Here is a 27,152-nt window from a genome sequence, read left to right as displayed (position 1 = left end):
TGTTTACTTAAACCAACAGTTTGTTAGGACGTCAGAAAGGTCACATCAGGAGTTAACGCTGCCTCCCCCACCCCCCACTGTCTTGCCTCCCTCTTCTTTTAAAGAGTGACACTGGCTGTCAGATGTGAGGGACTTTTTTTGTTCAGCTCTGAAATTCAGTCTAACTTTATTCCTTATTTAAGGTGTGAGAGACTGTGAGAGAGTTTGTTTCCTCTCCATTTATTGATAGCAAGCTAAGCCCCTGAGACCAGTTATTTTGCAGGGGAATAGGCTTATGAATGGGTTAGGTATTCTGCAGAACTTGGAGGAGGGCTGGCTGCCCCCCAGTGGTGTTTGCTAGTTGAGCTGAGTAAGTCTGTCAGCTTGGGGTGGGGGTGTGCCCTGGGTAATTTACAGAGAGAACTGAGAGCGAGGAGTTTATGTATCACGATGAGTGACTGACAGCTCTCCGGGGAACTTCAGAAAGACATGGCACCAAAATCAAGAGAGGATGTGTGTTTTTTAAACAGGGGTGCCCCAATTAGGGATAAATACTATGGTGTGAGTGGTCAGAAGTCAAGCCAGCTGCATTTTGGGATCTGTCTGTGAATTGCTGACACGTTCGGCTCACTGCACCCTCAGCTGGAACAGTGTTGTTCATTATTTCCTATTTGGCATGCACAGAGCGGTGTGTTAAACAAAAAATGAGCCCTAATGGGGCCCCGGGTCAACCTGGCAGATTTCCAAGTTTTCAGAGGCTGAACACAATCAAATATGGAGCGAGCTCAGAGTGCATCTTAAAGAGAACCGGGTGTTTGAAAGAATCCCATGGCCACTCATCTTGGTCCTGCTTTTACCTTCAGTTCAGGAATTCTGACCAGAGGTGCTCTCCCCATGGTCGGACCCTGTTTCCTGTGTCAACTCTTTGAGGAAACTCCACCGCCGCGGGCGGACTGCTGGCTTAGTTGTCTGTGTTGTGCTGGAGCCCACGCCTTCCTGAGTTCACTGCTGAGCCGTGGTTCCCAAAGAGTGGCCCCCGCTGTGTCTGCATCATCAGAGACCTGTTAGGAAAGCAGGTTCTCCTGCTGGCCCAGACTCACTGAATCAGAAACCCTGGAGTGAGGGCAGCAGTGTCCGTGGGGGGCGTCACCCGTCTTCCCACTGAGAAGGAGCATCTTGTAGGGCTGCCAGCCCTCTCTGGCTAAAGCGAAGTCTCCATATTTGGGACAGAGCTTAACTTTGACTTAGTAAAGACCGCTCCTGAAGCCCCATCTTATTCCCTAAGAAAGGAAAGTGTCTGTCTACCTGCTTCCCTGGAAGAGTCTGCAGAGGGCTGCCTATCCAGCCTGGGCTACATCCATGTCTGGGTCCCCTTCCCAGAGATTTTGATTTACATTGGGCTTTCACAGTATTCCCCAGGTGATTTCAGTGTGCAGCCAGGGCTGAGAAGCACTGGAAATAAAGGGGACCTGTTCTGGAAACTTCCTGGGATGCTTGGAACTGGAGCATGGAGTTGTGTCTGGGTTGGGCTGGGTTGGCCCTAGCAGGTGAACCTTATTTTGAAAAGAAGAAAAATCTGTTTCTGTATTTGGAACCTGGAAAAGATCTCTAGCAGTAAGTTCATTCATCAGGCATAGTTTGATCATATAAGGGACTGTTTTTTCCTGCAGTATTTGTGACATAGCCTAGAATCTGGATGTGATAGAGTTTTTTTTTCCCTAAAGAACTTTCTCTCCCCACCCTCCTCCATACCTTTCTTGGCATTGGGTTCCTTTAAAACAGCATCTTCTCTCAGTTTTACTTCTTAAAATGCGGGCGTGGACAGAAAGGAATAATCAGATTGACTCTTATCAGTCAATACTGTCACAATTTGGAAATGTAAGATTCTAGATAAGTGGACTGAATCTTTCTTGTCCATCACATACACTAAAAGTCCTACTTAGTTGAAAACACGTAGTGTTCTACTACCCAAAGGTTACAGATCAAATTTTTCTTGAGAATAAACACTCCATCATTTGAAACTAAACTGTTCTTCTGATCAGAGATGTGTTTCATTGTCCCTTGTTGCCTTTTTTCCCCCCACTTAATAAAGAAGGAATGGTGTAGGTGCTGGTTTCCATGGAGATGCTTTGAGAGCCTTTTTCCAGAGACATTACTACATAGATAAGTTTTATTAAAATAAGTTTTACTAATAGTTCAGGCTATGTCTTAATCAAATCAGTTTTCTTTCTAAAAAATTACTCTGAAAAATACAGCAGAACATTTTTAATAGGAACTCGTAGAAACAGGCCTCAGATCATACTCAAAGCTTAAGTCGTGTTGATGTGTGTTTTGGCTTTCATCACCATGCTTGACACACTTTTACACAAACGCGTTGGAGCCACAGCCTTGTTGTGTGTCTGTTTCATGTGTGTTCATGTCATGTGACGCTCGAGCAGAAACACGAGAGACCCCCGACTGGCCCAGTGTTCACCTTGCTTAGGATCACGTCAGTCTTTCATGTCATAAGTACTTTTTAAATGTTCATGGTTTGGGGTAGTTTTCAGTCTCTGAGTGAGGCTGTGTGTATGTTTAGATTTTTTTAGTGTGAATCAAGTAGATATGTCACTATGCCTTGTCTCAAGCCTCTGACAAATGTTATTCTCTGTTCTGCAACTTTTTATCTCTATCTGAATGGAAGAGTGTTACATCCTTAAAGGTCAGAGCCTGGAGAATGGGCTCTCCTGTCTATTTCAGGCTCTAGGCAACATTCTTTTACAAAAGGTGCAGAACCAGCATGACTCAGCCCAGGACCCAGAGCAGAGGGGCTAGAGCTAAGGGAACAGATCTCATATGGAGTCAGGTTTGTTCTTCCCTATTACACCATCCCTGTGAAAGCTGCATTTTAACTTATTCTGTTCATCTCACTGCTTCAGAAAATGAGGCACAGTCTATGGCCAGCCTTGAGAATTGCAGTGATACGACATTTAAATTGCTAAGTTAACTAGAGAGCTTAAGCTGTTAGTTTTAAAAATGCTAATTGTCCTAGCTTCCTAATGCAGTAAGGCCGTATTGGTGATGAGTGTAAAAAATAACTAGTTTGTGTGAGTTCGAGCTGAGCTGTAAATCCTTACACAATACTTATAAAACTTTGTTTTGAAAAGGTGGTTGACTCATCGTAAAAAATCTTCACACAAGGAAATTCACAGCTAAAAATTGAAGTATGGTTACTATTTAAAGATTCATTTCATAATTTGAGATTTTTGACTGACAAATGCGCAGATGGTTGTACAGATACTCTATTTTTGTTGTGTACGTGACTTAGTTTTTAAAATTATAACGAACCTGATAACACTGGATGAGGTTGAGCTGATGTGAATATTTGGAAAAAATGATTATGTATAGAATTTGTTGCAAAATGCCATTGCACCTTCTAACAATGTAGTAAAATAACAATATAATACTATACTGGTGGGAAAACAGGTAATGCCTCCTACTAGGAGCAGTAGAAGTCATTTAGGACCAGTTAACTAAGGTATTGAGGCACTTTGTTAATGAGGCCAAGATTCTGGGTTTGGTCTCTGCAGGGGCCAGTTTAATTAACACAACTTTGTTCTGTGGCTGCTGGATCCCCGAATTGTCAGCTGTCTTGCAAAGACACATGGTTGGTTGCAATCCAGATTTCCTTTATTCCCTGTAAATAATGAGGCAGAATTGAAATGTACTCCCTTGTGACAGCACCCTCTAAATTTCAAAAATTCATTAATTCATTTTTGGTAATACTAAATTTACACTGTTCACGAATTTTAAAGTGTATAAAAAGATATTCAGTGAAGCGTGTCTCTCCCAGCCCTGTCTCCCATCTGCCTCAATTCCTTTATCCTATTAAGTAATCACTATTATTAGCTTCCTAAATATCCATATCCGTGATGATCAATGAATGTATATATTTTCTTACATCCTTTTAATAACAAATCGTATTGTCCTTTAGTAAGTGGTCTGGCCCTTGCTTTTTTCACTTAACAATGTCTTGGGGATCATGTCAAAGAGCTTCCTGGTTCTTCTTCACAGGTGCATAGTATTCTACTCTATAAAAAAATACCACCATATATTTAACCCTTCAATGGATATTTAGATTGTTTTTAATCTTCTGTTAAATTTTTTTCCAGGTTGGATTTGCATATTTCTGATTAAACTTACTCCTGGTTATTTAATAATTTAGTTGCTATTACAAATGGGATCTTTTTTTCACTACATCTTATTACTGATTGTTTGTATATGTGAAAATTATTGATTTTCATATATTAATTTTGTACCTTGCTCCTTTACTGAATTCCCTTATTGTTCCTAGAAGATTTTGAGTTGATTTTCTAGGGTGTAAGATAAACAGTCATATCATCCGATGTTGCAGAAAAATGTGTTATAGCTCAGTGTTACAGCTCAGTTGTGACAGCAACCTGGATCCGGGGAAGAGACCAAGCAGCACTCGGAGAGTTGGAGAACTCAGGTTTATTACGCCAGCAGACCCAGAAGAGTTAACACTCCAAGCTCTGGACCCTGTCTGTAGGTTTACACAGGCCTTTATAGGCTGCCAGTTTTACACTTTGCAACATCATATGCAAATAAAGTATAACAGAAGTTGGCTAACCAGGAACAAGCTTTGTGGAAATAGACCAATCAGGAGTGAGAGAAATAACCAATCAGGAGTGAGCTCCATGCAAATGAAGTACTACAAGTGGACCAATCAGAAGTTAGGGAAGTGAATCAATCAGAAGTGAGAGTAATAACCAAACAGGAGTGAAGGAAATAACCAATCAGAAGTGAGCTCAGGGAAGCAATAGAATTTTAGGGGTAAGTAAGCCGTTTCAGAGGCAAAAAGTGAGATAGAGCCTCTGGGCCAGGGGACGGGATGGTGTTGGCAGGAGAGTAGTGGCCCTGCCTGGGGGTCCTGCCGGTCTTTTTATGGGGCTTCCCGCCTCACCAAGAACAAGGGTAACTTATACCAAATAATAAATAATAGTAAGAAAGTAGACATCTTTGTAACATCCTGACTGGAGTGGAGCTGCTCCTTGTGTTTCGCATCAAGCATCACGCCAGCTAGGGTTTGAGACAGATATACTTTATCATGCTGAGGAAGTAGCTAGATTCCTATTTTATTGAATGTTGTATCAGGAATGCATGTTTAATTGTCAGGTGTCTTTTCAGCATCTAGGCATATAATCATTTGATTTTTTCCCCTTAGACCTCTTAAAATAATTAACTTGATTTTTGCCTTTCTACATACTTACTACAATCTAGTTTGTAGCAACATCGTAACTTTTTGATTTCTGAATGTAGGCTTTGCTTTAAGTTTAAAAATATGGAACTTTATTTTTATAGATACATAGAAAAATGACATTTCTCTAATGAAATCCAGGTGACATGGGAGAAAGGGGTGATCGTGGCCTTCCAGGAAGAGGTCCCAAAGATGGGCCCAGAGCTACAGGTCTCCCAAGTAAGTATGAGGTGGGGAAATTGGTAGCAAGTGGGTAGTCTGAATAGAATAATATTTCACAGAATTGCTCTTTGATTACTTGAGTTTATCACATAACAATAATGGCTAGCATCGATTTTTCAAGACCACCTTCAATGAAGAGTTAGATAATCTGTAAATCATGTCTGAATTCTTTGAGAATACATGTCAGGGCTTGAAACAGCACTTTATTTTTTAGGGGTAATTAGGCTTGCTTATTTACTTATTTATTTTATTTTATTTTAAAATGGAGTACTGGGGATTGAACCTAGGACCTCATGCATGCTAAGCACATGCTCTACCACTGAGCTATCTATACCCTCTGCCCACCTGACACATAACTTTCTTGAATAAATACTGAAAAAAATAGTGTCAAAGTCCAGCCACAAGGCACTTAACAAAATTCTGAGTGAATTTCTACCCCAGCTGCTCATTTCCTCTTTGTTTAAAAAGAGCCACAGGAAAATGAAACCAAGTTTCAATTGTTTGTGTTGCCCAGGGAGTTAACTGAAATGTTATTTTAAAAGCTTCTCCTTCAAACATACAGAAGGTCCAGAAGTCCACATGCAAAAATAAATAAACCTGGACATTTCTAACCCTGGCCACCAGAAGCCACACACAGGTACATACCCAGCTGGGTCAACTGAGGTGACAGAGTAGCCTCTGTGTGAAGGGCCCAGATTCTCACCTTGGGCGTCTGTTCTCTTTCCACACTGGTTGCTCTGTGGCCGTAGTCTCGATGGCCGCTTGCTCGTCCACTGGGGGATGACTTCCAGGTCCAACACAGAAGAAACCTAAGAGTGTGAATGGCATGCAGCCTCCCAGCAAACTCCCCGATCGCTGTGGGGCCATGCCTCAGGAAGGTCCCCGAAGCCCCGGGGAGGCAAATCAGGGGAGGGGGCTTGTGCTGAAGGAGGGAGGAGGGTGGTACACACTCCCACAGTGGATTTGGAAAACTCGGTCAAAGGAAATCTAGAGAAAGAAAAGATGGTTCTCTAATTCTGCCGGTGGCTTGCATATTCAATCATGGGTTTAATTGCCACCCCAAACATCATTGCTTTCTGATTATCCATTTCATTGCACCTTGGGATTTTCTCATTTAAAAGATTTTTTTTTTAATACAAATACATTTGGAGAGAGCTCAAACACTGCTTTTCTAAGACTGATTCATGGGCCTGTCGAGACGTTTTCACAAATCGATGATTGTGATTGGGAAGGGAGGCTTTTATGATTGGAAAAGGAAAGAAAATCTGGTTGGAGTTAAATGAGGCCAAGAGAAGATTTTAATATAGAGTCTGGATTCATTGATGGACGTTTCGAAGAGAGAAGAGGAAAAGAGACTTTACTGAGTGCTCCTCTCCTTTATCAATAGTAGGAATAGGAGGTTTTAAAGCTGATGCAATAGCATCACTGCAATTTACTTAATTATCTGTGGGTTATAAATCCCATAAGAGCCTTACAATTTCTCCTCCCGTTTTGTTAACAAATCACTTAACTGTTCTTGGACCAGCAACGTGCACGGTTGGCAAGGTTTTACTTTATCAAAAACATATGATTGTTTCTGGTGACCCTTACTTTAAAAAAACCTGTGGATGAGCCACATTATAAGTTTAAGAATGCGGAGATTAAAGAGCCTCTCGCATGTGCGCAGTGCCCCTGGCCGCCACGAGGGGCGCTATTTCCCACCTGCGGTAACTCACCTGGGGTTTGTGCGGTGACGGGAGGGGGCTCCGCTGATGAGCCTTTTAGCACATCAGTCCATCCGTGTGTGGGCAGACGGTAAGGTAGGACAAGCTTGTCACTGGCAGCTCTTCCTGGCCCTAATCTTGTCTCCTTGATGAAAAAAAAAATTTGTTATGGCCGCTCTTGGAGTTAATACTTAAATCTGATTTGTTAAAAAGTTCCATGGACTCCCCATCTCAGGACTCGTACACCTTCCCTTTTGGGTTTCCTTTCTGCCTTTTACCAGCCCGTGCCCCTCTCTTCCTGGTACCACTAGGAAATCTGGTCTTCCTTTTGGGGGTTTTGGTTACATTTTCATTGAGAGGATATTTGACATCACTTAGTGAAAAATCAGAGTAGCAGATTTTTTTTTTGAAGGCACTAAAGATTGAACCCCACTAAGCATGCACTCTATCACTGAGTGTACCCTCCCCTGCCCCAGATTACAGATTATTACTATTATTTTTTTAAATTAAGGCTAGCTTTCCAAAGCATGCCACTTCCCCAGGGCTTTGGCACACTGGCTCACAGGGTATTTCTCACTTCTCCGGAGGCCCCAGCTGGGGCTTTGGTGTTCCGTCAGCTCACATCCCCTTGTCTGCACGTAAACATGCTCAGCTGTCAGTTTCCCAATCCATCAAGTCCCTGAGCAAGAGTTTTGGGGGCCATTTCTCCCCTAAAGCGAGTGCTCTGAAACGGGGCTGCTGGGAGCTTGGGCCCCACAGTCCAGACGCCTGGCTCACATCTTGACGGTCACTAACTGGCTTCACGACACCGGACAAGTTCTTAACTGCTCAGTGCCTCAGCTTCCCCACTTACCAAAGATGATAATCAACAGTCCCATCTCCTGGAGAGCGTAATTCTGAGAATGAAAGGGAAAGAAGCAGTCCACCTGACGTGCTTAGGGCGGTTTCTGGCCACCGTCTGTGCTCAGTCCGGGTTCATGCGTGGTACTGCTAGAAACGTAGCAAACCCACTTCTGTGTGTGGAGGTGGGTGGGGGGCAGAGCTGGGCCCTGGTTCGGCCCTGGTGGCCTCTTCCTGGCTGTCGCTCAGCAGGAAGATGCTGCTACTCCTGACCCCTCAGACCTTCCCTCCGTGAAATCTCCAGCTCCGCACCACGAATGCACAGTGCTAGGTCACAGCAGATCGTGTCACCAGCTCACTGTCCTCAGAGAGGCTGGGCCATTCTTAATTTCCTTGTTAGAGCTTGAAATGGGATTACAATGTGGTTTCTGGTCTCTCCCAAACCTAACAGGGGTGGGACTTCAGGACCTGAGGGAACCCTCAGCAGGGCCCTGTTCGGGACCTTGTCCAGAACATTCTAGATACATATACATCTCATGTAAAGGAAAGAGCCTGCAGAACAGAGTATTCTGCGACCTTTGTTGTCCCTGTTGTTAGATTTGGGACTCAGCCTGTTGAGTGAGAAGACCATTTGGTCCTTCTTGGTGCTAATACAGCTGATGGATTTGAAGAAACGGCACTGACACCTTTACTGTCTATCCAGTGGTCAGAATTCCTTCATCCTTTCTGGACAGTTTTAGTTCTCTGTCTCTCCTCCTTACCCCTTAGTTGGTTCAGTGTTAAAGATTACGTGCCCTTTGGGGTTGTGCTGGTCCGTTGCCGAATACGGACCACAGGTCATTGTTATCACCATTTTGTGGACTGTCATTTTGGCCTTCGTGCTCTGCTGTGTTAAAGTCACAGAAACCATCAGTGAGTTCCTCGCGGCCAGAGGGAGGAGGGCAGACAGGTGAGAAGTGCGGGCTCGAGCCCGGCTGCCCGGGTGTACACACTGCCCTTTTACTTACTTTCAGCTGCGCTGCCTCTCGGTGCGCTAGCATCTTCTCTGCATGGGGGAGAGAATAACCACATCTACCGTCCGGCCTCATTCGGGAGGACCTGTGGATGTGTTCGTACCTGTAGAGCACTTAGAATGGTGCCTGGCTTGTAGCAGACGTTCTGCGAATTTAGCTCTTACCGCTATTGTCATTCCTCCTTTTATATTTGAAGAGAGACAGACGTAACGCAGGTCCCAGGCCCCAACAAAGAACTCAGGTGAGTGACAGAGGCAGATGTGCGTATGCCCAGGTTCACGTTGTGGATGAAAGGATGGGTAGGCTGGGCGGGTATATGATGAGCTGGTCTTGCCTCCGAGGCATCATCTGACTGGCGTGTCCCATAGCTTCTCAGTGTCTTGATTCCTCTTCTGTCTCTCACAGAGCTGTGCAGATCACACAGAGCGGGATCTGTGGGGCTTTAGACCCCGATCCCTGCCCCTACCTTCCATCTCTCACCAGAACCCTTCGTGGCGTCACTTGACCGAGCTGTCCATCAAGAGTTACTCTTTGCCTGCTGCCCCAAACTTGTCCACTGGGGACCAGTTCATTGGCACTCTGGGGATTTTAGGAAAACATATTTAAGGATGGGTCTTGACTTCTCTTTGTGCATTTAAACACACCGGGGAGAGGAGTCAGAAATGACAGTCGTGTGTGGACCACCAGGAACGTGGTGCTCACCACACCAGGCCACGAGACCAGATTTCTTGCGCAAAATCTGCAGGTAGGTGAGCTTTGCTTGTGAATGTTGAGTGGGAAAAAAAATCCCCCAATGCAAAGGGCACCTCTGAAGCTTAAGTCTAGCAGTAGTCATTTATCCTATTTCCACAGCTGTCCAATTTCCACTGTTTTATTCAGTCCTGGGGATCTTAAGTGAGCAAACCACTAAATACACCAATTCCTTAAACATGTGTGCTTTGTCTAACACCACAAAAGGTAGCGCAGGACAAAGTGAGACATGTAAGAAATTCTCTAATTAATGCTGGAAATGTATCCATGTTCTTTTTAAGCCTGTATGCACAGTCCCTGTGATTCCGCAGCGTCATTAGAGCCCTCGGAAGGGTCCTGGCACGTTGAGCCTCCATCAGTGTAACGCGACTGCCCTCTAGTGTTAGTACAGAGAATGACACCGATGTTCACTTTAAGAAAAACGAAATGTTTGGCAATAACATTTTATAGGTCCTTGAAATTTTGGAAAACTGTAAAATCATCAGGCAGTTAGTGTAGCTAACACACCCATGAGGCCAGCAAGGCAGAATGAGAACACTCTGGATCTGGGCATTCTCTTCGCAAGAGTTGAAAAGCAGTTTTTAGATATTTGTTAATGGAGTTCTTGAGTAACTTGAATGTGACTTAGTGTCACCCCAAAATTAGGTTCCCACAGAATAGTCTCTGAGCACCTTGGAGCCCAGGTCAGGGCTCACCAGAAGCTGATAAGCTGTTATGGGAAGGCTAGTTTTTCCCTCTGGCCACTTTTACAGGGCAAAACCTCAGACAAATAGCTTTAAGGATCATCACCTTCATCATCATCTTTAGTCATCCTCTATCATTTACGAAAGCATTAAAAAAATTATTTTGGAGGGGAGGAGGTAACTAGGTTTCTTATTTATTTTTTGGAGGAGTTACCTGGGATTGAACCCAGGACCTTGTGCGTGCTAAGCACGTGCTCTACCACTTGAGCTATGCCCTGCCCTCTGCAAAAACATTTATTAAGGCCATTTGTACACGCTGCTGGACAGTGGGAGGTCCAGTGCCTCCTGCCAGTCTGCAGCCACGAGGGGTGTCCTGCTCATGTGTGCAACCTTTTGTGTGTTTCAGGTGACCCGGGTCCTGCCAGCTATGGGAGGAATGGCCGGGATGGTGAGCGAGGCCCCTCAGGGGTGGCGGGCATCCCTGGTGTGCCTGGCTCCCCAGGACCTCCTGGCCCTCCTGCTTTCTGCGAGCCAGCCTCCTGCACCATGCAGGCTGGTCAGCAGGCATTTAGCAAAGGTCCTGACTAGTGAAAGGCTTAGCGCTGCACCGCTGTCGGCGTAAACCACGCTTGGAGAGGAAGCTTGGGAGAGAAGCACTGCCCGAAGCGAGGGCAAGGGGACGGTGCCTCACCTTCAGGTTTATTCTGAAGACCCACCTGACAATCAGAAATCCTCTTTCCTTTCCTGTGGACGGGAGCCAGCAGAGCCGTCAGTGGCACAAACAAAACCCCTCCCTTGTAGTAAATTTACAGTCCTGTCCCCAGGACCTTAGGCCTTAGCGTGCATACACGTTGTGGGCCACTGCGCCAGGAAGCAAGAACAACGGTTTGGATACCTCAACTGCGGTGGTTACTTTCCTTTTGTATTTGGATGTTGTTCCGGCGCTGTAGAGGATTACCGGACTAGGTACCAAGAGACCCCACTACGGATGATAGAATCGGTGCTCAAACTCCCCATCAGTGTGCGCGCTCGGGAGTTGCAGGGAAGGCTGGACCACATGGAGTGACTTCCTTACAGCTGTGGTGGTTTTCACAGTCGGCGTGGATTTTTTTGAACTGTACTGCATCTCCAACCTGTTAATATTTTGGGCTCTTCTATGTGAAAGCAAAGAAGGAATTTTAATATCCTACCATTCATAAGTTTTATTGATGAGACTATTTATTTTAAAGGTTTGAGGTAGCATCTCTGGTTGTACCAAAGAAGCAATAAATACGATTTCTTAACCTTGCATGTTTTCTTAGTCATATTCAATGAAAAGAAGTCTGAGCTGATTTAGAGACATTAGAATTTTTTCAATTACTGGTATTTCTGTAGGCATGCTTGTAATATTAATACTGTTTTTCTATGGAGAAATTAAAAAGCCCTTACTGTTCCTGGGAGGGTGTTACCATGACAGAAGTTCTTTATATGTGTGTGTGTGTGTGTGGTGGGGGTTGGAGAGTGGGGGCTCGGGGTGATGGGGAGGCCTGCATGGACTTTTTTGAAATCTAACAAACATGGGATATGAAATCTAACATATGGAATATGAACCTGTATCCCACAAAAATGCACAAGTGCATATGCATAAATATGTTTGCATGTGATGTCTGAGGTCTCATGGACCCCCTCAGCCTAGCCTTGCTTGGTTTCTAGGTGAGAAACCACAGTCTTCATTTCAATGCTGTGTTAGTGCCCTCCTATTTAGAACTTCACTGCTGCGAAATGATTTATCTTCTGCCATTTTTCTTATAAAGGCAGCTCAGCTGGAGCGCCGCATTCTTACCAATAAGATGGGTATCGCCTGGCCACTCAAAGCCCTTCATTACCGTTTACACAGTCACGTCGGCTTGCTGTTTTATCAACATCTACATTAACTGTCGATCAGACTTAATAGATGAATTTTGTGTCGCGGTGCCTGTGACTTGTCCTGGGCCAGAGCGCGTTGCTCAGAGTAGTCGGCATCTTCCGTGAGTTCAGGGAACTCCGTTCTCTCAAGTCAAAGGAAGGGAGGGTTTTTGGTGTTTTTTTTCCTCATGTGTACTTTCTACACATTTAAAATTTTTAGTCCCATTTGTTTGGTCAAATCAATCATTTCATAATATATATTTGGGTTTCTTTAAAACCGCTCCCGGCATCTGGGCCTGTGCTTCTGGCGTGGACTGTGTTTAAGGGGAACGCGCGCAGCCTGACCGCACAGATCAGCGCCATTCACCACCGGGAAGGGCGCTCTTCCTGCGCGTGGAAGAGATGATCCTTGAAATAGAGGTATCTGTTACAACTGCTTAAAAGGGTCTTTAGAGGAGGTGGCAGACCTTTCCAGGTCCTGTGACAGACAAACAGATGCAAAGAAACTGCCTTGTCATTTCACCAGGGTGGTTTTATTTTAACTGGAGTGACACAATCAAATACGACAGAAGAGAAATTATTCAATAACCAAATACATGTTTCTCGGTTCTGTAATATCCGACTCATAAGAAAATTTAAAAAAAATTAAATTTCAAAGAAAAAGTTCCTTTGTCTGTTTTACAAACTTGAGAGACAAAAGGAAGTACAATGGCTCCTACAGATACAGCAATCCTGGAAACGACCACTTACAAATGGATTGTGCAAAATGAGCAGATTCCAGACGGTGGGAACGATCTGTTATAAATCCAGTTAGCTGAAGTCGTTTATAGAAGCAGTAAATTCTGGACTGAGAAACTGCAAGGACAAGTAGCCCGCAAATCTCCAGGAAAGAGGGCTGGTGGATTTTGAATGAGACCAAATAGCTCTCTTTAGCAAGACAGAAATCTCCAAAACCTCTGAGCTACTTCTCAAAGGTGGATGAAAGGTCACCTACAGAGGGGTGGGCGGGCAACCCCAGGTGGCGAGACACGTGCAGGTTACTTCCTCCAGGGCAAGGGAGTTCTGAGTTATTTCTAATCAGTGCTTCGATGGTATCATGATACGATTTTCATCCCGAATGTCTGACAGATTGGTTAAGAATTATGGAAATCACATCCCAGCATGACTGAGCACATAAATTCTCCATCATAGTTTGGCCTAATTGACTTTGTCTAGCAGAAGAGTACGAATGAGTCGTCATATCAGTGACATGACTGATTTGATCATTTGTGGACACTATATTTCAAGCTGACTAAACAAATACTGTTATTCTTCAACATCATACATAAAATCTGATTTATCTGCAACCTGAATCAAGCTTCGTGTAAATCCCTGCTTTGGAAGATCACCTCTGATTGTATTATTATTATTATTTTATTATTTTATTATTAGGCTATTACAGCATCTCTGATGTCTAACGTCTCTGAGTTTAAAAACAGACCAATACAGAGGGAAGATCACTAGAAATACATACAACATACCGAATATCCAGAAAATTGCTTTTTAACATTTTCTGATGGCCCTGGAAAAAGGCATGAAAAAGCAACAATAAGGAAAAAAATATTCCCAAACTAGTCATCTTGCTGTTTACAGACAGGGAATGGACATACATTATTGAAAATATCTTTTTAGAAAAAGCATTTGCATTTAGTAAATATAGGTGTCTCTTTCTTTTCATAGAGTAAAAGAAACACTTTTCAGTCGCATGCTTGGTCTTTTTTAGTGAGCGTGTGACCCAGGACATGGCAGTATTAATGTATATGGCTCAGTAAGTTGTAAATCAAAATTGGTTAACTATAAGAATACAAGACTATAAATACGTGTGCTCAAATGCTCTTTAACTAAAGGGAGTATAATGTGCTTGTTAGACCTGGTTACCAGAAAGAGGATACTGACTGACCCTAGTTTCGATCTTGATAAACAGGCATCCGGGCTAACCTTCCCCTGCACGTGCCTTCACGTCTTGCTTTTCATTCCGAGAATCTAACTCTCTTTCTAAGACTTATTTGAATTTGTCTTTGGCCTCCAAGTTGAAAGTTTCTGTGTGAAAAGACTTCAGAATATTCCCTAGAGAGCACACAGCTCACTCGCTATGTCCTAAGGGGACCCCAGGATGAGAATAGTTAAGAACCACGTAAATCGTTTCCTGGTCTGAGCAGACATGTAAATCCACTGGCGTGTTTCGATGTGATTCATGTCAGTTAAGGAAAAAAGCGATGGATTTAATGACCCAATGCCTATTGCCTTATCGCTAGCGATGGAAGGGCTTATATTTGAGATAAGTTCCTTGTAATATTTCTTGCTCAGGCCACGTGGTTTAGTGAGAAGATCACTTTGTGGGACACAAGTCACAAAGGACTGGCTGCTCTCTGACTTTTGTTTCTGCTTTTAATTCTCATCCCCAATCATCAGACCAGGCTTTTTATAAGCTGCCACAGAGACGGGTTATAAACTTCAATATTTCGAGCTAAGCACTGGTTCATGTGATAAACAAAAGTATAAATGGCCAGCATGGTATAAACATAAACCCTGCAACAGGCCAAGCTGCATGTTCCTCAAACACGGGTGTGGCTCACGCGTGGTGTCCCTGGTGTGTGAGTGTGTTTGGAGCCTCCCTGTGGTTGGGACCCACCGCAATGGACCGCAGTGTGGCGCTTCCAAAGAAGAAAGGCTGTTAACAGCTGCACCTCAGAATTCCCTGATTTAGGATCAAATCCTTTACTGCTGAGATATGTGACAAGCTCATTATGCATCAAAAACATAGGAATCAAGGCCTCAGAGCATTATATCCACATGCGATTTTGAATAAAACCAGTGCCACTCCACTTAGCATGAATATGCTGAATTCAATCTTAAGTAGCTCGATGAGGCCAGAGAACAAACAGAATGGGCCGAAAAATGCATCCTAAATGCTATTTTTAAAATAAATAGTTATAAAATATGCCATAAAATAATCTGAATTTAAATACATCCATGCACTGAAAAATATTTAACCCTAAAATGTATTTTAAATAATGCAGCAAAATCAAACGTTGTAACGTGTTAGCATCTTTACACCCATATGCTTATTATGCTTGGACAATGCACACCCTTCCGAGAATCTTCAATCTTACTGAACCTCCCCCTACATGTAGTGACTCCTACTTCATTAATATTCACTTTTGACAAATTCAGGAAGCAAGTCACTAACTCCTGGGGTTGTAACCCACATCACTCACTGTTGGATCTGAACACGACAGTTTTTCCATTCAGATTTTCTTAGGCTTGGCTCGGTTTTATGAGCCTGCCTGATCCTGGAGGTGAATGTTTGCTCTTCTGGGTCTGCTTCTCTGGATGAGTTTTGTCTGGGTCCATCTGGTTCTCCATTCAGTCTGACTAAACAGACCCATTCCTCTGGCGTGATTTTGTTGAGTGAAATGTTTGAGTTACAGCTCCAGCTACACCACATGAGGAAACTGAAGTCATCCATATGTCTTGGTTCCTGAGATTCCCAGAAGTTAAACAAATTTAATGTCATGACTGCTGCCTTTACCAGCCAACTAATGAGTGAGTGCAGCTCAACAGGCTAAGTTGCTTTGAGCTAACAGGCATCCAAGACACAAGTTCAATTTCTGTCTGCATCTCCCTCCTAGACGGCTGTGTAATCTGTGTGAGAGACAGTGGGATAAAAGGGGGTCCAGTCGTCCACACCAGAGTATTAAGAGAGAACACTGGGAAACAGTGACAATAAACCTTTGTATGTCTTAAGAAGGTGGACATGGACAAATGTGAAAAATAACTTAAAAACAAGAGCAATGAACAAATCTGCAAAGCTATTCTGTGAATTAATTGCAAAAAGTTAAGCATCAAACTTAACCTAGAAATTCTCAGTATCAGGATATTGTTACCAATGTTAAGAAAATTTAAATGGTATTTTGAATACTGACACATTTCTAGAAAGATATAAATTATACAAATCTAATTGTAAAATTTTAAGTACTTTGAACAATATGGGGATTTGGACATTGTCTAATTCTATAAATGATCTACTTGTGGGAAGCTAAATTCTTTTTATTTGTCAAAAGAGACTTTGCTATCCTGTTTAGAAGGTAGGAAGATTGCTCAAGGGTTTCCATGTTAGCCCCTAAAATACGAGGGTAGCACAAAGTTACAAACAGTAAATTCGCAAGTTAACGAGGCATGCAGATCCACTGAAGAAATAAAATCGAAACAGCCAACAGATCAAAGGTTATTGTGCCGGCTTCATAAAGATACTTAAAATGAGGAAAAGTGTAAATTAACGAAACAGAACAACAAAACATAAATTAGCAAGAAAGAAATTATTTACCAAAGTAAAAAAGAGTAAGTGTAAAAGCAAAGAGTCTGACTTAGTTGTTGTCCACTCAACTGTCTCCAGCCTTGTGTTTCTGCAAGTCTGTTCATGTCTTCTGATACAAATTGCTTTAGACACCATCTTGTGGACAAAAGGAGGTAGATCCCAGGTTCTCAAGAGATGAGGAACACTGCAGAAAAGCTAAATCTTACTTCACTCCTAAAACATATTCATAAAAAAATTATTTTATCATCCAAACATCAAATGACATCTTTTACAGACAACATATCTCAAGATAAATAGTGAAGCTCTATAATAAAAGTGACTAAAAATGTAAAGTTTCAACAATGTCACGAAACATAGCAATAAGCATATGGGATTGCTTTAAGATCATTAATTAAATTACTTTGATCACAAGGTGAAAAATTTCAAAGGTTAAGACTGGCTGTGTTTTTGTTATGATTTTAGGGAAAAAATGGGTAATGTCTTCAGTAGGAAAGAACCATTAATAAACTCACGAATTATTCTTCCTTTTTTCTTTAGATTCCAAAGGCCATAGATATTAGTTGAAGTCATATTTTGCTATTTGCACAGAAAGATTTATATCTGACAGTGTTAACTGATCTTGGTATAAAATGTTAGACTGGAATTCAAACATGCTTATATAGGGCAAACACAGTTTTAATTATTGTCATCATGGCCTATAATTATTTTGTATTTAAACACACCTGTCTGGAGTCCAAACAAGGGATAATTCAGGAAATTTGATCATTCTTCTTCCCTGCTGTGGGCATTACTGCCACCTGTGTGAAAATAAACAAATGTTTTGGATTGGAATGGAACAGAATGATACAAGAGAATTGCCGGCCACCAAGCTGGGGGAAAACGTCACACCCTCCTTTGGGGCCTTAATTATCTACTTACTTTTTGTTAAAAGAATTAGGCAACTGCCATAGCTCCGCTTTACCTGGCGTGGCATCAGCTGGGCCCAGGCTTTCCTGGTGCTCTTTGCTGCGTGTCATGTGTATAGAGGCGGGGATGAATATACAGGAGGCTGAGCGGAGATGCTCCCGGTGACACAGCTCCATTCCTCTGGTTACGCCCAAGGGAGAGGGAGTCACACGTGTCAGTTGTAAGAAAAAGAGCTTCAGTCACTGTGACAGCTCTACTTTGAAATGCACCATATAGCAGTCTACTCCCCTGCTCCTCCAATCAATCACCAGAATAAATTCAGGTTCTTGAAACCAGAATAAACCGGCCCAGCATGAGTGGAATTTAGAAAAAGAAAAGTTCCTAAATATGCAATTTGTAAGAAAGGATAACAGGCCATATCCTCTGGGAGTAAAATGAGCAGAATTTATAAAACAGGAAATTGAATTAAGTCTTCTTATGTATGTGAAGGGATCGACTCAAAGAAAACAAAAATACACCGATCACCATTCGCAATAATAGTTCATGAAAACATTAAAATGCTAAAATAAATACTTCTGGATTAGCAAAAAGGTGAAAGATCAACAAACTATTAATTAATATGAAAAAAACCTTTCAAAACATGAAATGTTTAGCTTTATGTCAAATTCAAGTAAATTAATGAGTGGCAGATGTGTTGTAAGCTTTCAGAAAATTCAACAAGTTAAAGCTCAACAAATGAAAAGATATACACATAGCACCAGATTTTAGATCTCTGTACATTTTTGGGGGGTAAATGATCATTTTACTAAGAAAATGCATATTTATATTCTGATTGTGAAAGTCTGAAACAGCACCATTGTAGGTACTGCACAGGAAATCAAATTAAGAAGAAAATAAATTTAAAGTTAAAAACACTTGAAATAAATGAAATGACCTTGGAAAAGAGAGTAAATAAACTTGAAATTGAAATACACAACATCGTTCAACACGAAATGAGGATAAGGTTGTATTATACAACACAGCCATGTAGGAAGTCCCTGACCTGCAGTTCGTCCATCTACAATGAAAATCAGCTCAAACCAAGGGCTTGCCTTTTAAACTCACGTTTCAATTAAGAGATAAAAGCAACCAACCCCGGGTGGCTTCAGCCACCTTGGCATCATTGCTGCTTCCAGGAGGCCAGTGTGGGCCCCGGGGCATGCGGCAGGAGGGCGCTCAGCGTCCGTGGGACCCACCGCTTAGATTTCAGCAACATCCTCAGGCCCAGTGTTCAGGAAATCAGTTGTTCTCAACAGCTTCTCAAAATAATGTCCAGCCAGGCAGTATGGGTACCGTTTAGCCGTTTGGTTGGCGATCACCCGTTTCCGGTCTTGGGATGTGCTCTGTATAGCGCCTGCTTCCCCTGCAGGGCGCGGGGACGCTCTGGGCTCGGTGCTGGCTGCACATTCGGTCCCCTGGCTCTCCTTCCTGCCCTGCACCTCCTGCTGCAGCTTGTGGATGCGCATGTGCGACACCAGCCCCTAGAACAAGGGCGTTTCTTTTCCAATCGCTGCAAGTCCCGTCTTTTGTTCTGATGGCTGGTTCTTAAACTCTGGGAGTGATGAGGTCAGAATAAGGACACAAGGCCCAAAGACTCGTTGGACTTTTTAAGCTTCACAAGGACCAAAGGCGGCTTGGTGCCCTCGCCACCGAACACCTCTTGGGGAAGGCAGGTTTCTGTTTCCCGGGTGAGAAGCTCGGTGCGGGCACCGCAGGGCTGGGCTTTGACTCTTCCCTCCTTTCTTACGCAGAATGTGTTCCTGCCGGTGGGATTGCTTCGCACTGACCTCGTTACACAGAGTTAACAAAACCATTTCAGTACTTGGCTATGGTAGGATTTGGGGCTCCCTGGTAAAACAGTCACATGGGTTTTCCCCCCCAAAATATAAGTTATGAAGTGAAGTTCTTACTGCCTATCTATTTCTCTATATAAGTCGAATGGATATAGGATGGTATAAGAATTCTTAAGCTATAAAAAAGTAGTCCAAAAAATTCAGCAGGAGCAATGGACTATATCAAAAAAAGTTGATGAAATTTTTAGCAATGATAGTAAATATAAACACCAAGAAAACATTAAGCCTGAAACTTTAAAATTCAGAAATCAAAGGCCAAATACAAGTCGATGAGGCTATGAAACGTACATCACCATCCGTCACCTAAACCACAAGCTGTCATTTCCTCCTGAAGGAGACCTAAGGATCAAGATCTGCTTGCGTATTTCATAGAACACCCTGAATAAAAATCATAATGAAGGCGAAGCAAAACATACAGAATGAATTTGGAAAAATTCTAAAAATGCTGATATCACAATTACTATAGGAATAAGATTTCAATTTTTGCTGTTAATGTCTGGCTTATACCAAAAAACAAAACAAAAAAAAGTCACCCCCACATCACATGGGTTTGATAGTATTAAGAAAGGGCCAGCGGCAAGGAGAGACGAGCAGGAATCCAGCCGTCTGCAGGTGCGTCTCCTTCCCACCTGTCCACTGACGGGCATGAGAGGACAGGGGCAGTCCTCGGGGTTACATCTTCCACTGGGGCCCGGGAGCACCTGGTGAGCCTGGCAGGCCCGGAGCTAATGAAATAAAAGACCCCATCAGAATGCAGGTCAACATTCGGCCTTTCCTCCCTCACTCCATCCAACATGGGTCACTCAGCGTCACCTGTAGCAATACATAAGGGCCACAGGGGAGAAGGCATGGGTCCCACTTTTGGAGCCAGCTCGTGTTGTGAAGACAGTATCACTATTACCTGAAGTCCCAGGAAGACCCGGGCTCCCTGGAAGCCCAGTTCCTAGTTCCCCTCTTTCTCCCCTCTGTCCTCAGTGGCCTCAGTAAGAGATGCACAAAACGAGAGACAGAGAAGTGAGCGTCCTCTACGCCAACACAGCCCATGCAAGAACCATGATCTTAGTCTGCAATCTTTACGCAAGTCCTTCATTTAACATAACAGTGTATTAGCTGTTCTGCATTAACCACATACTAACATGTCAAACAGATTTTGTGCAACAGGCAATGCAGACCTTGGAAATACACAATTACTATAAAATGTTCCGACTAATCGAACTCTTGACAGTGAGACTGGGCACTGAAAATGATGCTTAGACACACCAATCATGTATATCTCCTTTCAAATAGCTAACGACGAGGTGTGTGAGCCCTCTTCAGCCGGAGTTCTGCCTGGAGAGTAGATGCAGCTAAATGTGAGTAGCGGAAAGAGTGCTGCTTAATGCGGAGACCAGATAATGTGACAGCAAGAATCCGCAGCCTCGCCCAAGGTTTAAAGGGAATGAAAGGAACAAAAACTCATGATTTTAATAAGTGACGCTAAAAGTCTAAATATATGCGAATCCACCCAACTCGGGAGTTAGGTCTTTGTTCAGATTACCGACTATAACTGTTGTTACGGTCCTTTCCAATGCTTTATGTCCTTTCCAAGGAGAGTTAAGACAGCAACCCCTTGTTTCAACATGGTCCTGACAGACTAGGAGCTTCGAAAATGCTGGAAAGCAAGAGGAGATTGGAGGCTTCATCTAAATTCACTTCATCCACTTAAGTTGGTTTAACCAAAATGAATTAGATCTAAGATCTGTATACATTTAAAAATGAAATCATTCTTCTTCTTGAATATGCTTGTTGTCAGCTGAACTAAAATAGTACAGAGTGATTTTTGTCTTTGGAGGCCTTTAGCCCTGTTTTTAAAAAAGCATAGAACACCTTTTTTTCTCTGTATTTTATATATTGGCATCCATGTAAGACTTTATTGAAGACAATGTTCTTGGTTATGAGAGCTTCCGTGATGATAAATGGGGTTTTCATTCTCAACTCTTTCATACTTCAACAGCAGCTTAAAAATTGCTCCTACTCCCAGATGCACAGAGCAGTCATGTGGAGTCATGCAGACACACAGCCAGGGTAATCACTGGGAGAGCATCTCAGTAGGAGCCAGCAGGCCATGACTCAGCTGTGCCTTTCCTTAAAGGTGTTATTTTAGCACAATGTGACTGGAGGAGAAATGTTACTGTTCTCTATGAATGTATACAAGGCAAATTATTTCCTATTATTGCTGGGAATTAGGCATTTTGGGAGTTACCATCCTGTTTTGACCTGACCGTATATAGTCGCATAGTATACACATTATTATTTAAATAATATTAGCAATGTAATTACCACACCGTTATTTTTTCGGCTTTGGAGGTGTGAGCAGACCATAAATGTGAAAATAGTCGAAAAAAGTGTATACATTCAGGAAATATTTTGAGATGCATATTGAAAATACACCCAGTGGAATATTGTCACCCATTTCTGTCTGGAAACTATGTTAAAGATATTCAGTACAATCCTAGATCCCAGAGAGAACAGTGGCTGAGCATGTGGGAAATATCCTAAATCGATACATACTAACATTTAAAATATTACCAGGATTTCTTCTATACAAGTGACTTTGACTTAACATATGTGAACAATAAGGGAAAATGTTTGCACTCTGGGCCATGTGGAAGCACCCTTCCAAATCTGTGATTTAAGCCTGTGTGCAGTAAAATAACATTTACTACCTGAAGTAGATCTAATAGTTCAACCCAGGTCACACTATTTACAGAGACGTGGTTAAATTGACCTTCACGTCGTCTCAGTGAGTGCTTAAGATCATAGGCTGAAAAATGAGGAGGAAAGAAAAATAACTGAAGATATATGAACTTTGGATTAACAAGAGGATTAACAACACGGTGGCACAATTCCAAATGAAGAACATTTCTGCCGAAAGCTACATGTTTAAATTCAGTTCTCAGATTTTAATATCATGTAAAATATATAATTCATTCCATGTGGATTTCAGTGCATATGATATCATAAAACAAGAAACAATAATTTGTGTATTTGTACAACAAGGTACCATTTACACTTCTTGTATCAAATGTAATAATTTATTTGTACAAATCTCTCAGCTCATTAGGTTAATAATGACCTACTGTGAATAGATAAAGATGTTGAATTGCACAAAGCACATGAGAGCTTTCTGCTCATACATTTCCTAATAAGGTCCCAAGCTCATTCCTTATGGAGGCTGCCAAAAAGCCACAAGGTCCCATTTTATAATTGCTTCACAACACAACTTCAGATAGGAATGCTAATAATGCTAATACGGTCAATAACAGCTTTCCCATTTTCTAGAGTTAAGATTTTCATCGCTTTAGGGTAGGTCACTCTTAAAATTTGTAAAGGACGAAAAGGCTAGTCTACCTGCAAACAGACTTGTATTCTCATGATGACAGTTTGATACCAGTGTAGCTTACGTAGGAAAACAGAAATAAAATCGCAGCAGTGTCCTAATCCAGAACATTTAGAAGTGCTGGTCATTGAAGAAATGTGGTGCTTGCTGTGGTTTTTCAGCTGGGAGGCTTTATTTCTGGTAAGGAGATTTCCATTTCAACTACAGGGATTCACTTCTAAAGTTGTAAATCTGTGCATCTATATGCATACCGGAAAAATGAAGACAGAAAAAGAGTGTCACTGGCGTTTTGGGAGGGACAATTCTTCATGCGGGGGGGCGGTGTACAAACTATCTTCAAGGCTTATAAGTTGTTTGGCCTCCCTGGTTCCAGACCACTAACTGACCACACTGTCCTTCATCATTTTGACACCCACAATGTGTTCCATTTCTTAAGGTCCCTGCTGCTAACAAATTTGAAAGATCAAATCTGCATCAGTCACGTGAACTACCCCGTGGGCCACTGGATTACAAATAAGAGAAAGGTTGCCCTCATTATAAACCAGTAACAGCTCAACTCGGGAAGTTCGAAAGTGAGAATGATTATTCCCAACACCGTCCCTCCGAAACCGAAGGAGGACAAGTGTCTGGCTCTGTTTCCTCCTGGCGACTCCATGTTCTCTCAGCGTGCAGGGCTCTTTCTCGGGTGGATGCGGCTTTCAGGCGCGCGATCTGTGCTTGAGGGTCTTCAGAGAGGCGGAAAGTCAGCTGTGTTTGGAGAGAGTTGAAGTCGAGTTCTTGCAGGGCTCCTGATCAAGAGGGCGGACCAGACAATCTGCGCCCAAACCACAGCTACATATAAAACAGGCATCTGTGGGAATGACCTGAGGACTAGCAGAAGAGAGCTTCTACAGCTGAGGGGTCAAGATGGGGAGGAGGGACAGAAGTGGCCCAGTCACATCCCACCCCCTGGCGTGGTGACCCACAAGCAGGACGGACATCACAACTGTGACAGCCCCCTGGGGAGTCGGGGGTCCAGCCCCCTGTCGGGCTCCCCAGCCCAGGGAAACTGCATCGGGGAGACGAGCCCCCGTAATGTCTGGCTTTGAAAACCAGCAGAGCTCCTGTCCGGGAGAGCCTGGGGGCGGAAGGAAACCAAGACCCCCCTCTTAAGGGGCTCGCACACAAACTCACTTGCTCCGAGTCCCGGCATAGAGGTGGCAGTTTGAAAAGCACCTGGGTCATATGAAAAAGAGATTCATTGACTAGTTTCAGGGCATGTGCCAGAAAGGCAGGGATCCAACAGAAACTTCTCCAAGGATGGAAGTTCTGGCGAGCGCCATTTTTCTCTCTCCTACCACCTACTTGGGCCAGTGCTGGTGGGCGGGCAGCATTCAGTCACTCTCCATCTTTGTAGCTAACCCTGTGTGCCCCACCCCAGCATCCTCCTGAGGAACCACCCTGCCCACCCTGCCTGCCCCCGCCAGCCACTGGCGGGCAGCCCTGGGTGGCACTGGTGCCCTTCCAAAGTGGCGACCACTCTGGGGAGGCTGCCCTGCACACCAGTGTGTCTTGCAGCCAGCCAGCTGGGGGCCAGTTCTGCCCACCAGCACGCCCACAGCAATCACGACCCAACCACAATGGGAGGGTGTTTGAAACCTACAATCTTCCAGGACTGAATCAGGAAGAAATAGACCATCTGAACAGACCAGTTGCTAGCAATGAAACTGAATCAGTAACAATAAGAAAAAAAACTCCCAACAAAGTCCAGGGCTTCACAGGTAAATTCTATCAAACATTTAATGACGAGGTACTACCTCTCCTTCTCAAACTATTCCAAAAAATTGAAGAGGAAGGAACACTTCCAAACTCATTCTATGAGGCATTACCCCGATCCCAAAACAAGACAAGGGCACCACAAGAAAAGGAAATTACAGGCCAATATCCCTGAGGAACTTAGATGCAAAAAATTCTCAACAAAATATTAGCAAACTGAATATAACAAGCGTTAAAAGGATGCTACACCATGCTCAAGTGGGGTTCATCTCAGCGTGGGTCAATGTCCACAAATCCATCAATGCGATACATCACATTGACAAATCGGAGTGCAAAAATCACATGATCCTTTCAATAGATGCAGAAAAAGCTTTTGACAAAATTCAACATCCATTTATAATAAAAATTCCCCAGAAAGTGGGACTAGAGGGAACATAACCCAATATAATAAAGGCCATGCATGACACACCCACAGCCAACATCATACCCAACGGTGCAAAGCTGAATGCACTTCCTCTAAGATCAGTAACAAGGATGTCAACTCTCTCCACTTTTACTCAACACAGTACTGGAAGTCCTAGCCACAGCAGTCAGACATGAAATAAAAGTAAATAAAAGGAATTCAAGTTGGAAGAGTGTCACTGCAGATGACACGATGCTATGTATAGAAAAGTCTAGAGATGACGTAAGCGCTCTGCGCAGGCCCTGCATGCTGACTAGGCTGGCTGGCCGCCCCACGGCTGGCCTCTCGCCCGCTGAGGCCTGGCAGCTCTCAGATCTGCAGGGGGCTGGTCATTAGGTGCCAGCATCTCCAGGAAGGGCCGGACACCCCACGAGGGGTCAGGGGTCCACCCTGCCCCGTTCCTGGATGTGTCTTGGGGCAGGAGTTATAGATGGGGGACCCCAGAACTACAAGCAACCTCGCTTTTCAGTGCACACAGGCCTCCCCCTGCTACCTTACAGATGGAGGAACTGGGGCCAAGCGAGACGTGACCTGCTCTGGCCTGTCACAGACAGCTAGCAGTTGGGCTGGAGCTGTCCCTCCTAGGATGGCATCCTGGTTCTCTCCCCACTTCCCTTCCAGGAGGATAGATGTGTTTTCTCCCTTCTTTCAGTCTGGCTGCGGTCCCTCCTGCTGCATCGTTGCCTTTGTCCTGTTCTAATCGGGATGAAGGGTTGACAGGTGAGGCTTCTTGTCCCTGCCGGGAGGCGAAATGGAAACCCAGCCCTATGCCCACGGAACCCCCTCTCCTCCTGGCACCAGTCATGCTTGGCTTGGTCAAGGGAAGGGCTCCCTCGGGCATCCTGCCAGCCGGCTGCATACTCAGGCAAGCGTGGCAGTGAACGAACAAAACAAATGGCACCCCCTTCTCCCCTGACCGAGGCCATCCACTCAGCCGTGCTTGTCACAGCTGCTCTGGGGTGGTGGCGGGGAGGGGAGGGACCAGGCTGATGCCACAGCTCAAGGCTAGGGCAGGCTTGGCAACAAGACATTCCCAGTGCCAGGAGGAACCAGGTCTTAGGATTGGCCTGGAAAGTGGAAGAAAGCTCTTAGATTGCCCCCGAGAAGGCAGCCCGACCCTACTTCCCCCTGCCCAACTACGCTGACAAAGAGCTGTATTGGGTGCACAGGGAGGGAGTCAGGTTAGACAGCGTGAGAAGACTGCCCATCACAAGGAGGTTTTGCCCCTCCCTGGGAGCAACAGAAAACTGACCGCAGTCACAGGAAGCTCTGGTTGGAGGCTTGAGCCCATCCCGCAGAAATGGGGACACTGGTCTCGGTGTCATTGCTCCAATCAGATCGTCAGGACTTGGCTTCTGTTCGGTCTCTGTGCTCCGTGATCTTGCGTTTCTCAGGTTGCAGAATGGAGACATGGGACCACCTGTCACCTACAGGCATCATCTGGGAGGAGAGTTGAGAAGGGATTTGGGAAGAAAAGGATGGCTTTGGACCAGATCCAAAGACATCTTGTAATAAGGACTGAGGCACGCAGTGGGAGTGAGACTCTCTTTCATTCATTCATTCATTCATTCACTCATTCAACAAACAGAGCACCTGAGAAGGTCCCTGTCCTCAAGGGTGCTCATGCTCTGGATCTGGAAGGTAATCATGAAATAGGAAACCACATAAAATGACCTGAGCTAGGGTGACTGCTACACAGGGACAAGGTAGAGCTGGGGGAGCTGGGGACAACTAGAGATCGGGGGGCTCTCTGCCCTGTGCAGAGGTGACTGGAGGGATGGGAAGGTCTCCCTTCCCCTACTAGCTATGGCCCCTCAGCCCTCTACAGTGGCAACAGGGAAGGATTCTCCACCCCTTGCCACCAGGGGTCAGCAGACAGGTCCCAAACAGACATGGTGATGGGCAGGCAGGTGCCTGGACTCAAGGGAGCCTGGGCCACCAGTGAAGAGGCTGCAAGAACCCAGGTGGGCACCGCTTGAGGGAGAGACGAGGGGGCGGACCCTGGGGCTGAGCTCTGACAACAGAGTGACAGCACATGACACTTACTAGGTAAATTAAACCCATTAGTCACT

The 27,152-nt window shown here is 44.1% G+C and overlaps 1 protein-coding gene across 1 annotated transcript in view; it reads left to right on the top strand.

Annotated features, from left to right (window-relative positions):
• LOC135323006 (collagen alpha-1(IX) chain-like) overlaps positions 1–11,732 on the top strand; it is a gene marked incomplete at its 5' end in the record, with an annotated part of 29,126 nt that extends 17,394 nt beyond the window's left edge. The window contains 2 exon segments of the mRNA XM_064494249.1: positions 5,375–5,452; positions 10,851–11,732. Coding sequence (XP_064350319.1) covers positions 5,375–5,452; positions 10,851–11,032 — 260 coding nt within the window.
• Positions 11,733–27,152: the final 15,420 nt, after the last annotated feature.

This window comes from Camelus dromedarius, chromosome 15 (assembly GCF_036321535.1).
Source record: "Camelus dromedarius isolate mCamDro1 chromosome 15, mCamDro1.pat, whole genome shotgun sequence".
Classification (NCBI taxonomy): domain Eukaryota; kingdom Metazoa; phylum Chordata; class Mammalia; order Artiodactyla; family Camelidae; genus Camelus; species Camelus dromedarius.
The sequence above is the reverse complement of the archived record's forward strand: the minus strand, read 5'-3'. Positions and strand labels throughout refer to the sequence as shown.